Genomic DNA, 15,894 nt, shown 5'->3' on the forward strand with positions numbered 1-15,894 from the left:
CGTCACCTAGGGCTGGCAACTCAGGTCACTGATGGATGGAGTGAGGGAATACTGGCCTCCACTAATAGTAGGAACGCTGAAGTTTGGATGGGACAGGGAAAGCCTGCTTGGAAGCTTGGACCTTTAACTAGGCTCTAATGCACAAGCAGCTCTCTTCCCAGTGAGAAGGCGTTTCACACGATCCTGTTCTACATTCCCTATCCAGGCCCACTCTTAAATACTGCTCTTTACTACAAAGATGGATATCGGAGGAAAAGAATGAGGAAGTAAGAATCTTATCAATCATGAAAATAAAATTGAAGGTTAGATACACTTAGACATGTGATGCCTTTAAGACATAAACACCTATACCATAGAGAGGGATGGAAACCGTATGTGAGCTGATCTCTACAGTCCCAGTCGGTGAGCACCTTGCAGCGTTTGAATGGCAAGCGTTTCTATATCTTTCTAACATCTGGAGCTATGGCTAGGGGGAGTATCTGGGGAGGATGGACAGGAAGAAAGGAAAGGTCTGATGTGGGATTACTACCGTTCGCTAACAAGGCCATGGCAATACAAATATTAGACTCAAAATCTCAATCATGATTTGAACAATAACTGCAAGCTCTATTCCTCTCGTTGGTCATTTTTTTACATTCAGAAGACTTCAGCCCCAAACTCCCTTCCTGTATTCAGTCTGTACTCTAAAGAAGTCACAGGATTCCTGAGGATCTCTTGAGGAGCTGCCAGGTCTCTATTCAGGCTTATTCTGCATATAAAGATCTCATCAGTCCACCTACTACAGAGACCAACTGCGTTTATGATGAAATCCTCCATAAGCTTCCCTTTGCATGGCTGGGTCACTACTTTATCTTTTCTTTGTTAGTTGGAGCCCAGCAAACTAGATGCTATCTATGGATAACAGAAAAGGATAAACTGCTAGTTCTAATCTGTTTTGTTTCCTAGAAACAATGGACCCCGGAGTATTCAAATCTGAGATTCCAAAACATAGAAGTCAAAAAAAAAGTGCAAGCTATTGTTGACAATATTCCACAAAACCTAACAAAACCATATAATTTAGCCATACAACTCTCAGATTAGAGATTAAATGTATATCAGCATGTTTAACAGTTTTTATATTATTATTCTTTTATGGTTATTTTCACTTTGTTATCTTTCAATATTAGAATGAAACCATAGAATTTAAGATGTTTCATTTAAAAAGAAAATCTTTACAAAGCATAAGAACCAGATGGGGGCTGGTGGAAGACCCATTAACTGTTAAAACGATTGTGAACCTCTGATATAATAAATGGCTGTTTCCATTTGATGCCTCAGACAATGGTTTTATAGGGACATTCAAATCATCAAAGGCTCTCTTTGCCCACTCCGATTCAAATCATTTCAGCCAATCTTGAAGCAAGGTTAAGTGAGGCATTCTGGTCAGCAGGTCCAAAGCAAGACTTGGTGAAAAGAGGATTGAGCTACAAAATGGCACACATTGCTCTGCACTTAATGAACGGTCCACTGATAGCAGGGTTTAGGAAGAAAACAGTTTTGGTGCCAGATCCTTTACAATTACAACTGAGCACTCTCTGCAACTGAGCGTAAGGTCAGATCCTACAAACAATTCAACACAGACTCCAAGGTTTGCTGCAAGCATCAGGCTAACTCCAAGCATCAGTTATGAATGTAACCAACATACTTGTATTCAAGACTGGGGTCAAAACAGCAGCTTTCCAGGGCATCCAAGGACTTCATCAGAAGAAGGTTCATCTGTTGTCCAGACATGTCACTAGATAAGGAGACAGGGACCACGGATCACTAGTAATCACTCAAGTTCAAGTTCATGTTCCAAGTTCATGGGATATCTGGAGTGTGAAGCTCAATGGTAGAGTGCTTGTCCAGTATGCCTAAGACTCTGGATTTGATCCTCAGTACCACAAGACAAATAAAATGCATACTGGTCCAGAGAGATGGCTTGTCTAACACATTCAGTGAACCTGATGATCTGTGTTTGATCCCCAGAACCAACATAATGAACAGAGACAAATGATTCTTACAAAGTATCCTCTACTCTCCACATGTTCACCAAGGCACGCATGTCACAAACATGTTAACATACACACAGATAGATGCATGTTAGTACAAAAGTCAAAGTTCTTTTCCTGTCACTATGTACTGGAAATGTCAGCATCCCTTTATATGTAAAAGAAATGTAGTAACAATATTGGTGACTCACACACGCTCGTCTTGTAGACAGGTAACTGTGAAAATTATTCAGTAATCAAGGTCTGAAGGATGTAACCAATTACAAACAGTAAGTCCTAAAGCTTCGTTTGATTGTTCTCTGTGTATTTAAATCTGAAATCACTGAAGAACACAATTTCAAATATTTCTAAGAATGTGAAAGAGATGCTTTTGGAATAAATAAAAAAACCTATTGATAAAGTTGTTACTCAATCCAAATTTCCCTCTTGAGAGGAATGCAGCTTGTGACTCCATGTCTCCGTGGTATGGGTTGCCAGTTAGCCTTATTCCTTTAATTTTATAGTTTTTAAGGGGGGAAAATTCCCTAGCCCCACATTTTTGTGCCTCTATATAAGAATTGGTTTTTTATAATTGTCTTAGTGAGAATTAAGACTGGATTGTAAAAGAAACCTTAGATGGAAGCTCTCTGGCTCTTTCCTCAGGCAAAGCTGTGGACTTCCTTACTCACACTCTATTACCCAGAGTTCCTCTTCCCTTCATCCTCAGATCATATTGGATGAAACGCAGCCCAAGGATATCAAGCAGCCAGAGAACACTTTATAGCTTCTATACCAAGATTACAGCTTGTAAACATGGATTCTACTGTGGCATGAGAGAAGCCCTGACGGACAGACAGACAGGCAGACAGGGAGACAGGCAGATGAGATACACACACACACACACACACACACACACACACACACACGGGGTATAAGAGGGGCATTAAATAAATAAATTCCTTTAGAATTATTCTTAGGAATAAAGCATAATTAAATATTCTCATATTGAGATCATATGTACATCCTCTACAGGTTAGGAGCTTTGTGTAATGAACCTTCCTGAATAACCCTAGCTAGGAACTCAAATTCAGGAAAATAGAAGTCAGATTAACTGTGATGAGTCTCTTCTAGGAGGGAGAACACTCTGAGAACAACGCAGTGCTGACATCTGTTCTCTTAAGGAGTACTTCACACACCCATCTCAAGCCAATAGCTCTCTTGGTATTTAGCTTTATCTTATATTATTTATATTACTTGTAAGTATTTTACCTGCATGTTTGTTTGTGCACCATGTGTGTGCCTAGTGTCAAGGAAGTGTCAAGGAAGGCAGAAAAGGGACCAGAATCCTCTGGGGCTGGATTTACAGATGCTGTGAGCTGCTATGAGGGTGCTGGGACTCAAACTCCAGCCCTCTGAAAGGGCAGCCAGTGCTCTTAACCACTGAGCTATAGCTCCAGCCCCTATGTTTGATTATATTTTTAAGATTCGTTTTACTTTAAATTTTCTGTCTGTGCTTGGCGCCTGTGTAGGAGTGTGTGCACATGATGCCCTTAGATGCTGGAAGAGTGTATTAGAGCCCCTGGAGCTACAGTCAGTTACACTGAGCCACTCAACAAGGTACTAGGTGCCAAAGTCAGGTTGTTTGGAAAAGCAGCAAGCACTCATAACCCCTGAGTCTGCTCTACAGCCCCTAACCTTTATTTTAGGGGGAGGGGAAAGCAACAACAACAGCAAAAAGACAAGTCTGAAAAACTACAACATCTGGAAATATTGTAATTACCAAGTAAAACAACTACTGGTAGAAAGAGCAAATAGTTCTGATTTACCTGCTCTAAAAGAAATGAGCAAGTAGCAACCAGGGATTATTATATGTTGGTGTCCATACTGTCAAGACACAGGCCCCAAGAAAGGAATAGTGCTATTAGGCAAAGTTAACATCTACAGGCCAGGCATGGTGGTACACACTTTTAATTCCAGTACTCAGGACTTTGAGGCCAGCCTGGTCTGCACATCAAGTTCTAGGACAGCCAAGGCTACATAGAGTGACTCTGTCTTAAAAAACAATGAAACAAACCAATCTAGCAGTGTTCTCAGTGACTCAGCCACAGATGAGCTTCCTGTGCCCTTGCCCAGGATTCCCTGCAGGTACAAATTCAAGTAAGAGAGACAGGGGTGGAAGGCAACCTGGGAAGGATGATTACATTAAACCCCAATGCAAACCTGATAGTCATAACGCCACTGCAGCACCTTATCCCAAGTTAATGAAGAAGTGAGCCCAGCTGGGATGGGATGAAGCGAGTCGCCTACAGCTGAACTGCCAAGGGCTCCGTTTTAGATGTAGAAACATACGGCTTGAAAGCAAACCGAGGAAGAGCCTGAACACAGATGGTGAGGAGAGCACCATTTGTTGCATAGCAGCAAAGGGGAAAATCACTTTGAAGCCTTAAGCTTTTACAAAACACTTTATGTTCTATCAGACACGGGAGGAATGGAGGCGTCGATTCCCATGCAAGGGGCATATTCTTTGTTCACATCTAGAGCTGGGCCTCCATGAATATTCTGGGCATGTCTCATTTTCATTTGCAGATACTATGCCAGTCATTCCACTTGTCTGACAGATGCTTTCAGAAGCTAAAGACGTCCTCTTGAAATATACCATTCCCAAGAGCAATAGTAATCTCCCCCAAAACACGATAGTGTTTGCTCAAGGTAAGCAAATTACAAACACAAACTTAAATTGAGCACTTTAGATGCTGTGTAACATCATTCATTTTATCCACAACACAGTGTTTTCTTTGGGACCACTAAATGCTACCACCTAGGAAGAGTAATACATCTAACATCATAGCTAGATGTTTCTCCCTATATTCTATTTCCCATGTAGGAGGAAGCGGCTGAAGTCCAAGTCACTACCATCAATATTCACAGTAAAGAAATATTCATGTCAGACTGCATTACGATTAACCTGGATGCATAAAATTCTAAGGTTTAATATAAAATACAGGGAAAAGACCAATTATTAACAAAGCTAAGATAGTTTAATTGATGTGTAGGAAAACTTGCCGATTTAATGGAATTTTCCACCTGGGTTTTTCATATTCCATTTGCACCATTCACCGATAATGCTTAGCAGTCCAAAAAATGAGCAATCAAACCGAATAAAGCACCCAGCATAATATGCACAGATTAGGACTCTTTAAAGATTACTAACTGTAGTCAGGGTACAGAACAAAAGCAGCATTTTACACTGAGTACATGCTGTTCTCGGGTGATTCAGTGACTCTCAGCACCTCTCTGCTACATGGGACTCCCCAGTTGTTTCTTCCCAGTTTATGGAGATGTCAATAAAGGAGCAACAATGAGAGGGGGAGGGGAAAGTTTCTCTTTACTTACAGTCCTCTAAGACTGGTGTTCATGCCTATTAATTATACATTTGTACTACTATCTCAGCCTGAGATGGTTTTCAAGTAACCAGTCACTTGAATACTAACCCTTAAAGAATACTAATATCCATGTAATACTTTAGGCAGTCAAATTCAGCCATATATGAGAATAAGCAATAAATTCAACCATTTCAAAAAGTTTAGCAAGCACATATTGCTCAGATGCAATGTTTAGGTGCCTGCACGTATGTGTGTGTATGTGTGTGTGTATCTATAGCTATATATTCCATCACCTAAACCACAAAGAGGAAACACAGCAATACTTCAATCAACTGTACCTGAGTTTCTCTTCACACAAGCGAGAGAGAAACATCCCCAACGCAAGGCCCATGTGGATTTGCACGGCCTGAGATTCATCAGCACTTGGTTTCCCAGGTAACCTGGCAGTCAGCATGTTCAGGATTTCCTCAACCTTCTCTTTGCATGAGATAATGAAAACTGGCACTAGGAGAGACAAAGCCGTGGCGGCAGCAGAGCGCGCAATAGCGCTTGCCGTGTTCTCACCAGAATAGGACTTCTAGAGCAAGCAAAGAAAGAAATCGGGTTAACCTCTTGCTTAAAACACAAAGGGTGCACATCTGTCACATGGGTGCTGGGCTGATACAAGCTTCTCCTACATCTGCACATAAAGGAGACTCTCACTGTGATTTTTTGCACACCCAGCTTTCAGTCAATGTGCCCATCTACTACAGAGTAACCAGTAACGTGCTCTGAAATTTCAAAGATGGAATTCTAAGTGCCCATGTTTCGAGGTTGTGGATTCTTTCACTATGTAAACTCAGTTTCAGTGTTTTTAAAAGCCTGCATGCAAATAACAGGAAAGACAAATGGAAAGCTGCCTGAACATAGACGTTCCACATTACAATTGTCCAGAAAGCTAGGACTCCTCCAGAAAAGAAAAGGGAAAGGGATGTGGATAAGAGTTAAGTTTACTACAGAGGAACAGGTGAAAGTTCAGCACAAGGATCTCTTGGCTCATCTCCCAAATGTTTTCTTGTGGGAACACAATCCAAAGATGGGTTATGTTCTACAGGGGGTTAATTCCTTTTATGTAAGAGGGAAGTTGTTGAAATTCTAAAATCTTCTGGTTACAAAGCAATAACCAGCTATTCAAAAGGAAACTGGGGGCTCTACATGTGCCTTCTGATATGCAATTATGGGAAGAAAAATGAATAACAGCCCTAATAAACAGACAGAGCAGCCGAACATGAACAGCATCTGCAAGAGTCCCACGTTAGAGCCCTCTGCCACACATGCCATACGTTTCGTAAATGTGTCTCAAGTAGGGAAGAAAGCCTCTCTATCAGCCGCACTGTTATCCATTTTGGATTTCCAGACATGCCATAAAAGCAGCCTTTATTCCCAGCACTGTAAGATGTGTGTGTTTTAATTCTGTGTGTTTGCTACTTAAGCTCTAGGGCTTTAAGGATACACATCAAGGATGCGGGACATCATACTGTACACTAATATGACGTTTTCAAATGGCAATGTTTCTTAAATGGACTCAGCTACGTATGACACGGGAAATAAAGGAAGTGACTTTTGAAATATGTCCTTAAAATATGTAATAATGTAAAGAGAATTAAAGAGGTAAGCAGTAATTCTGAACTGGCCAATAAAGAGTTTTTCTTACTGGTTCATAAAGACTAAGCAGAATGCCTAGGATTCTCATGTAGTGTCTGTTCTGGTGAGTGTCTGACCCACACAGTTACTCTATGTACTTCAAAACAATGTAAGCAAATTGTTCCTTTTCTGGAGGATTCTTTCTCTGAACAAAATATAACTTCCAGTTTAGTTTTCCTTTACCTATTTTTTTGTTGTTGTTGGTTTTTTTGTTTTTTTTTTTTTTTTGTTTTTTTGTCTAAATCTGTAGTTAAAATCTAGCATTGGACCCTAGGCCCCAGATCAATACCTACCTGGTCCACCCAAGAGCAGGGTGAAAAGAAACAAGAGTATTTACAGAGAAGACCATGGGCAATGGACTTGGGACTAAAACCATAATCTTCACAACAGTTGGGGATCTGTGCTACATTTTCCTTTAAACAACTGCAATCCCCAGCAGCCTGGCTGACTGACCTGTGATCTCTTTTATTTCCTAAGCAATGGATACTTATAGGACAAAACCAAAATAATAATACACCATTGCAGGAGTAAAGTAATTCCACAACCCCAAAGGGAGCATTAGACTGCAACAAGATGCGCATTTCACATGGCTTCAGTTATCATGAAACAGAGGAAGATGTGAGTGGCAATAATTTTTCATGTGACCAACAGGATTACTTGGTATTTACAAAGAATTTTACTGTTTTGAAAATACAATGCTTTCACATAACTTAATTTCACCTTCACAGTCTTTGAGTCAGAAAGGCACAGCAGAGGAATTTTACTTTTATTTCATAAACACAGAAAACCAGAATGACAATGGTGAACTGTCAAGTCCACAGTCACAAATCTAAGAGGTGGTATGAGGCATTCATTACAGAGGATGCTGTTATTCTTTTCATTTTATAAACAATGACAAAAAAAAAAAAGACCAAATGTATTCCAAGAGCCACTTATCCTACAAATGTAGCCCTTGACCCTGACTATACAACTGAAAAAAATTCTAGAGCTTTCATATTACTGGTATGTGGCAAACATCCTAAACCAACTCAATCAAACCTGTAGCCTACACACCAGTCTTTCTACTTTCTACACACACACACACACACACACACACACACACACACACCTTCAAACCTATAGTCAGAACTTTTCATGTGAGCAATAGATGTTAGGATAGTCAACCCTTGTCTTTCTGGTCATTTATAGTTCTTGCACTCACATGATAAAAGCAGGTGAAGAGTTGTCCGCTGGGGTGGTAATGGCTATCCACAATGACCAGGAGGGTATTAAGCACCATGGAAACCCACTCTTTCACTGGAAGGAAATTAGGTTGGATCTGTAAATGAGGAACAATGTGAAATGATAGCAGAAAAAAAATTAACAAATCTAAACTTTATTTTGGCATCTGAACTTTATTTTACAACCTTTTATTTGTTGTTAAATAATGAAATGCTATCCTCACGAAGTAAACTTTATCTGCTTGGAGCACATGAGGTGAATAGAGTTGACAAAGGTGTGTCCTTACCTGTTCCTAACAAGAGTACAACTACATTTTATTCAATGATTACCAGAAGTGGGGAGACAGAAGCTACAGCAGAATATACTCAGGTTTCCTCTACCCACTGAATTGTGATAAAAATAACATACATGAGAGAAGTGCAAAAAAGAAATTGAAAATTTCCAAACTTTATGACTTACCATTTCACAAAGTGGCCAATTAGCCTGTAATAGTTAGACCAATGTCTCTAGCATTTCTGTTCCCTATTACATATGACCATGCATCAGTTATCATGACCATTCACCTAACTAACAAATTATAAAAAACTCTATTCACTAAGGAAAAAAAAAAAAAGATTTGGTTATAAAAGTCAGCCGTAGCCATAGAGTGAGAAACATTCATCCTAAGATCTTTTGTTATTGGTCACACCTGTTCAACTTTAATCAAATAATGAGATCTGGACTTTGTATTGATAAAAGCCAAAGACAAGGTCAATAAAAATGAAAGCAAAGCTCCATTCTTGGCCTGTACAGTTTCTCAGTCTGATAAGACTGGAAGTAGGGGATAAAGCCTATGAGAACTACAACATCAACTCTGAGCTAGACCCCCAGTTATGGGGCAAATTAACTTCACAACTTAATTCAATTAATTCACCATAATTATCCCCCAAGAAAAGGGATCCTATAAAGTGCATGAACTTTTGGGGTTACAGATCTAGTTAGTAGGTAGCCTTTGATAACGTGCTCTTTGAATGAAATGAAGCATTTCTTTATCTTTGTCATTATTAAAACAAAATTCTGGGTTCAGTGTTAAATATTTGAACGTTAAGTAATTCACTTTTACCACTTATCCCCTTCTCTACATGCACATTTGTAGCTCTTGTCTCACAGTGCTGATTTTCCTGCTCATTGGTGACAGTGTCACTGGATGTAATATCCAGGTTATTTGTTTCCAACAACAAATTAGGCAAGACACAGAGTAACGGTGAAAGTATATAGATTTACTAAGTGAGAAGCAGAAAAATTAGAGCAGGCCTAAGCAAAGAGCTGACTGCTCAAGAGCCTAAGGTTCATTGAGGAGGTGTTGGGTTTAGGCAGAGGGAGGGGCTGCTCCTAGGGGCAGGGGTAAAGTAGATCCTAAGCCTGTTAATATAACTTTGGAAGACCTGCACTTAGCCCGGGATGCACTTAGCATCCCGACTTCAAGGATAGCTCCCCCTCATAGGCTTTGATCCTGTAGTGGTTTGAAGAGGCCATGCTTATCTTCCCTTCTACCAGGATGTGTCTCACCAAAATTACCCACAGGAGAGAAGGCACTGGCTGTTGCTCTACAGGCAGACACATTTTCCCCCGCAAGGGTAGTTGCCTTGGTTCACAGGGCTATTCCCAAATTACATACTTCGATAACACCCTTTGGATAATTCTCTCTTCTCCATTATTTGGGGATTAATTAAATGCTCAGATGAAGCTGTGCCCATAGCCTACCCATGGGGTGGGAATACGACCCTGTGGATCTAAATTGTAAATAGTGGATACAAGCAAGACAAAAACTGACCCAAGAGGGGATGTTCTGCTAAGATATTTCATGAGCACTCTGTCAGAGGTTCCCTTTTTCCTGACCAAACCTAGCCTTTAAACTTTGTCTTCAATTCTAAGAGTTTCCAAAGTCCATGCATTTTCAGTTCTTTCTTTCTTTCTTTTTTTTTTTTTTTTTTTTTTGAATGAATGAATGGGAAACACATTTCTTTCCATCCAAAAAAGTACCATGAAAGGAGAGAACAGAGCCAGGTATGGGAATAACAGCTATAAGATGAAACAGGACAGTGAGCTGGAGGCAGCCTGGGCCATATAAGGAGACCTTACTTTAAAACCCAAACAAACTCAATGAAGACAGAACAAAAGAGAGTACAAATGGCTCATGGAACACTCTTCTATGACAGAGGTAGTAATGCTAATGATGGTTATTGTTATTGAGAGCTTACCATTTAGCTGCTATTGTGAGATTATCTCTGTGTGTGTATGTGTGTGTGTGCACACGCGCGAGTGTGCGCTTGGGCTCACACACATATGAGTGCATTCATTCAATTGTTATAATACAATTATCTGGGAAATACTGCCATTCCATATTATAGAGGGGGAAACAGTTTCCAAACATGGAAATCACTACACATAGGCTGTGTAGCTAATAAGTCAAAGTAATGAAATTTAAATATAGAACTCTGTTATTCGGAAGCCTATGTTTTGTTATATTTCTTTAACCACTCGGGCCACATCATATCTGGCTAATGACAGCTAACAGACAAAAGAACTTAAAACAAGAACAAATCCACACCTTTTTATTTTGACAGCTATGAGTTATCTGAAAAACTACATTGGAAATGAATATTGGCCAGCCTGTAAGATGTTTAATTAAGAAATAAATGCCTGGCAAAAATGAATAGGTACTTTATCATTGACATCTACAATTAAAATGCAAAGTGTAAGTTTTTCAGTGTGTAAAACAGCTTATTTATCATTGTTTGACAGTATTGTTCACTTTCAGTAAGCATGGTTAACCTTCTAAGATTGTTTACTAGAGATGTAATCACAAAAAGACAGCCTTTGTTTCATAAAATTGTCACCTTCAAAGGGAAATGGCCACTTAACTACAGTGAGGAAAACATAGCATCAAGTCAGGAAGAGAGGAGGGCTCACAGTAAGGGCTCACCACAGAGCAGAGTCTGATGATGCAGTCACAGAATTTAACCTTGCAAACCTAGGTACAGGCCACCTAAATAACGACTAAAGGGATGTAACCAAAGCCCACATGCGCTAAGTCCTCCCAACTCACCTCTAGGATGCCATCGGAGTCTGAGCAAAGGCTGGCTTCATGCTTGGACACCACAACAGCCAGGCTGCTTAAGGCCAACAGGGCATTGCCTTTGACCACCGGACTCTCTCTATGTTAAAAGATTCCAAGAGAGGACTTAGAAGACCAAGAGAGAGGCTTTATCATGGGAGAGCAGACAAGGTAGAAAAGCACTTTTGCTCCAGCACAAACAAGAAGGAAGATGTGAGGATGGAGGGCTAGAAAGATGGTTCAGTGGTTAGAGCACTTGCTCTTTCACAGGACCTAGGTTCCCAGGACCCACATGGTGGCTGTGGTGTTCTGAATGAAAATGGACCCCTCAGATTCATAGGGACTGGTATCAAATTTTGGCATTTTTCAAATTTGGGAATACTGGTATGACCTTAATCTGAAAACTCAGAATGCTAGAAAACCTGAAAAGTTTTGAACAATGTTACTCAGCCTGTATTAGAAGCAAACGATTTAGTTTTGCTTTTGTTAAATGATTTTTATGGCCCAAGTCCTAGCTTGCTTCATGGTAGTTTATTATTAGTTAAAAAGTGCTTTGCAATCTGTAACCTCAGGGGGAGCCATTTCTTCAGACCTCAAGGAGTAAAATCCCCAAATGATTGGGTCACTTTGCTCCAAATCATTTTATTTCACCCATCTTGACACTCCTGAATCTGCACTGTGGGGGAAATGAAGAAAAATGTATTTAAGGCCACTGGCAATTAGATCTTTGGATGTAGGTAAAATTTTATCTGGCCACTAATCTCCAGATAGAACACAATTGCTCCGTTCTACACAAAGCATCCATGGCTCAAGTTCCACATTTCGCAAAGGCACCAGGTCCAGCTTGCTTGTCTCAAACCTGCTCCATGCCCGGAGCAGCAGCTTATGGTTGACAGGACACACTGCATACTTAGCAAGACATGTTCGAGGAGGAGCTGGCTGGTGAAGCGTCTACAACTGAGCAGCACAAACTCACCGCCTTGTTACTCAAATAACTATCCCCTACCAGTCAAACAGCTGGGACTAATTTGCATAATAACATGTCAGCATCAGTGCAGTCTTTATCTAAGCAACACCACTGACATTTTAATTAAATTGTCCTTTGGAACAAACTGATGTCATTAACCTAATTAAAAAGCCCAAGGAAGGATGAGCTTCAGGGATGCTTTCTGAGGGACAAAGTATCACATTACATATCAGCGAAGTGACCCAATCATTTGGGGATTTTTGTCTTCGGGTTCAAATCCATTTAATTAATAACAATGAAAACAAATTACCATCAGTCACCCGGGCTTATCCGTGTTCTGCTTCTTCCTTAGTTATAACCCTGACTCTCAAAAATGCCCTCTCAAATGAGCAAGTCAGTAGCTCTGTGACTGCGGTGTAACTTGCTGCATTTAACTTGTGAGTGGACAAAACAGGCCCTGGCCTCAGGCAGCCATGGCAGCCACACTCCAAGTACAAAAAGGTAAGCAGTCAAAAATGCAGGAGTAAGAGCTCTGTCTCAGTGAGGGAAGCCACTGGAAAGAAGCAAACAGAAAGTGGTCGCCATTTCCCCTGCTCTACCAAGGTCACTCAGCCTCTGGAGCCTACATAGATCTTGTTTATTTCCTACCACAGTTTACACTTCTAAGGTTTTGATTTAAAAAAAAAAAAAGGTAGTAATCCCATAAGAACTTGAATCGTTTTACTGCACACCCCTGAGAATGTAAACACATTGACCTTGGGTACCAGTCGAAACATGATGCCTTGCCAATCTATAGAGAAAAGGCATGTTGCAATAAGCTTTAAGAACAGGAAGTATAAAGGTGACTTCAGAAGCAAAATTACAGTTTGCCTGCTGCACATAAGCTTGCTGGTCTCTTAATCATCCAAGCTTTTTTGCTCCAGATGTCCTATTTTTACTGGACATAAGAACATCTCACAAGAACAAACTATGAAATAAAAATTTCCAAGACATCCCACCTTCCCCCGTGAAGCAGAGCACGTGCGTTCCTATGGTATACTTTCTGCACTGCAGTCTCTGTTTTGTCAAAATATATTTCCCCATGTCCATCCCAGCAGTGGAGACAGGAAGACCACCAGTTTTTACCAGTGGGAGAAGGAGTAATAATGAACATGGGCTCATATCAACAATTGTGTGGCTGTTTGTTTCCACTGTCCCTAATGCCAAATCTTTTTAGCTACACAATGTCCCAGGATATGACCAGGATACATTATATTGCACTTAAATACTTCTGTAGGATATGGGCTTCAGTACTTATAAAATCCCAGGGTAAGGATGTGCCTGTGTCACTTGGAGACTAAGAAAGTGAGCCTTGCAACACAGTAGCAGAAGGTGATGGTGGAAAGGAGATATGAAAGCAACGGACTGCATCTCTGCTGCCAGGAACAATTAGTCAGCTTGTTAGCAGAAGAGCCTGAAGAGGTTGCTCCAGCAAGTAAGTTCATTAGGGTGTAATTTCTTTAGTGAGCTTTGGCTTAAGGTAAATAAAAAGCCTGGAGGAAGGAACACTCAAGTAATTTTTGTTAAAACCACCACAGGGCCATGACTGGCATTGCTGTTTACTGAATCTGCATATTAGTGTTGTATATATAGATTTCATTTTTTGAAAGTTTGTCATAGAGCTGAGGAGGATTATCCAAGGTCAGAGTAATTGCTAATTAGAGACCAATTTTTAGATACACTGGAGCCCATGGCAACCAGGAAATGTAAGAGGAGGCCCCATGTTGCCTGCTGCATTGCAACTGAGATTTAATAATCTATTTGTAGAGCCACTGTAACTCACATTCTCAAGAATTCATTTTTCCTCCTCAAACTAAATTATAATCCTTTAACTTTAAGCCAAAACACATGTCATTTTATTAAGGGTTCAGGTTGAGCATTTCGATAAAAAGCTAAGTATTTGTACCAGTCTCTCTGTGTTTGCACAAAAAGGCATGTGGCAAGAATTAATATAGTTAACAGGGGTAACAGTGGTTTTCTATAAAAATAGCCAAGAAAACACATTATAGTTCTTAACATTATGAAATGCTGCAGAAGGAGAAAGTATGTGTGCCTGTCAGGAAGTTTATTACTGTACTGGGTAGGAGAATAAACGACTTACTTTGCAGCTGTCTTGGTGATCTCATCTGTCAGCATGTCTCTGACCCTGCAATAAAGATGGAAAATAGATATGAGCTTATGTGATACAATGGAGTACACCGACAGTCTTATTCATCAGTTTATAAGAACTTCCAGAAGGCCGGTCATATGGCTCAGCAGATGAAGGCACCTGATGACCTCTGCTTGATCCCCGGGAACCACATGGTGCAAGGAAAACGGTCACGTTCCTACAAGCTCCCCCCTTACTTCCACTTGCACACTGGGGCACATGCGCGCTCATAAGCCCTGACACACAAATAAAGAATCGATACAAGAAAGTTAATTTTAAAACTTCCAGCAATGCCTCTGGATCTTAAAAGTACATGTGCAAAGCTGGGTTGGGGAAAGGACATTGGTAATGGCTTCTTCAGCGTCAGCTTGCCCTTCTGTTGTGTAGGCTCTCTTAGTGGAGACAGGTAAGGAGGAGATGTAACCCAGAAGGATACACAGGTGGTGCTGTGTCAATGCCATCCCAGTGGAGTGGTGAATGCATAGGCATCCTTTGTTTGACATCCTTGAAGGATGTTACTTTCCTCTGAGCCTATGTTGAATATACCCAACATGACACTAATTGGAGGTAGAGCCTTCACAGATAGGCTTAGTGCCCACATAGGAACAGGCATGAGGAAGTTTCCCCATGCCTTCCCCAGTGTGAGGATGCACAGGATGTTAGGACTTGCCAGACATGCTGGTTCCCAAACTACTACTATGAGAAGTTGTTGAAGCCACCCAGCCCATGGCATCTCTGTTATGCCAGCCCCAAGAGATACTGCTCTCCCCTCTTTGCAGGAGAGTTCACCAAAATACCAATTTATAGTATACAAATTTTATATACAGAAATCACTGTGCATATATATAATATACAACTTCAAATTTTGGTTGTACAATTATACCAAAGCCAAAAAATGATAATTATACCTGGGGGTAGGAAGGCAGGTATGCTTAGATTGTAACATCTTTTCCAACAAAGAAATTCTGAGGTACAGTAGACAGTGCTGTGTCAGATTTACATTTTTAAAATTCTTTAAATAATCATTTTTATTATGTATGTGTACGTGTGTGTGTGTGTGTGTGTGAGAGAGAGAGAGAGAGAGAGAGAGAGAGAGAGAGAGAGAGAGAGAGAGAGAGAGAGAAAGAGAGGGGGGAAAGAAAAGAGGGAGATGTATGTGTATGAATGTTTAAGTGTGTGTATGTGTGCCACATGTGTACAGGTGCCCACAGAGGCCAGAATAGGGTACTGGATCCCATTGAAGTAGAAGTTTAAGTGTCTGTAAGCTGGGAAGCAAACTTGGGTCCTCTGTAAGAGCAGAAAGTGCTCTGAACCACTGAGACATCTCGAGGCTCAGTCCCTCAAGC

The 15,894-nt window shown here is 40.6% G+C and overlaps 1 protein-coding gene across 3 annotated transcripts in view; it reads right to left on the bottom strand.

Moving 5' to 3' along the window:
* Positions 1 to 15,894, bottom strand: part of Focad (focadhesin) — a 314,502-nt gene that overhangs the window by 46,903 nt on the left and 251,705 nt on the right. For all 3 annotated transcript variants that reach the window (XM_021160670.3, XM_029475892.2, XM_029475894.2), the window contains 5 exons: positions 14,501 to 14,545; positions 11,385 to 11,493; positions 8,277 to 8,393; positions 5,731 to 5,969; positions 1,685 to 1,774 (listed from right to left, as the gene is read on the bottom strand). In XM_021160670.3, the coding sequence (XP_021016329.1) occupies positions 1,685 to 1,774; positions 5,731 to 5,969; positions 8,277 to 8,393; positions 11,385 to 11,493; positions 14,501 to 14,545 (600 nt within the window). The remainder of the gene's footprint in view (positions 1 to 1,684; positions 1,775 to 5,730; positions 5,970 to 8,276; positions 8,394 to 11,384; positions 11,494 to 14,500; positions 14,546 to 15,894) is intronic.

This window comes from Mus caroli, unplaced genomic scaffold, assembly GCF_978045245.1.
Source record: "Mus caroli unplaced genomic scaffold, Mus_caroli_1 scaffold_6, whole genome shotgun sequence".
Classification (NCBI taxonomy): Eukaryota; Metazoa; Chordata; class Mammalia; order Rodentia; family Muridae; genus Mus; species Mus caroli.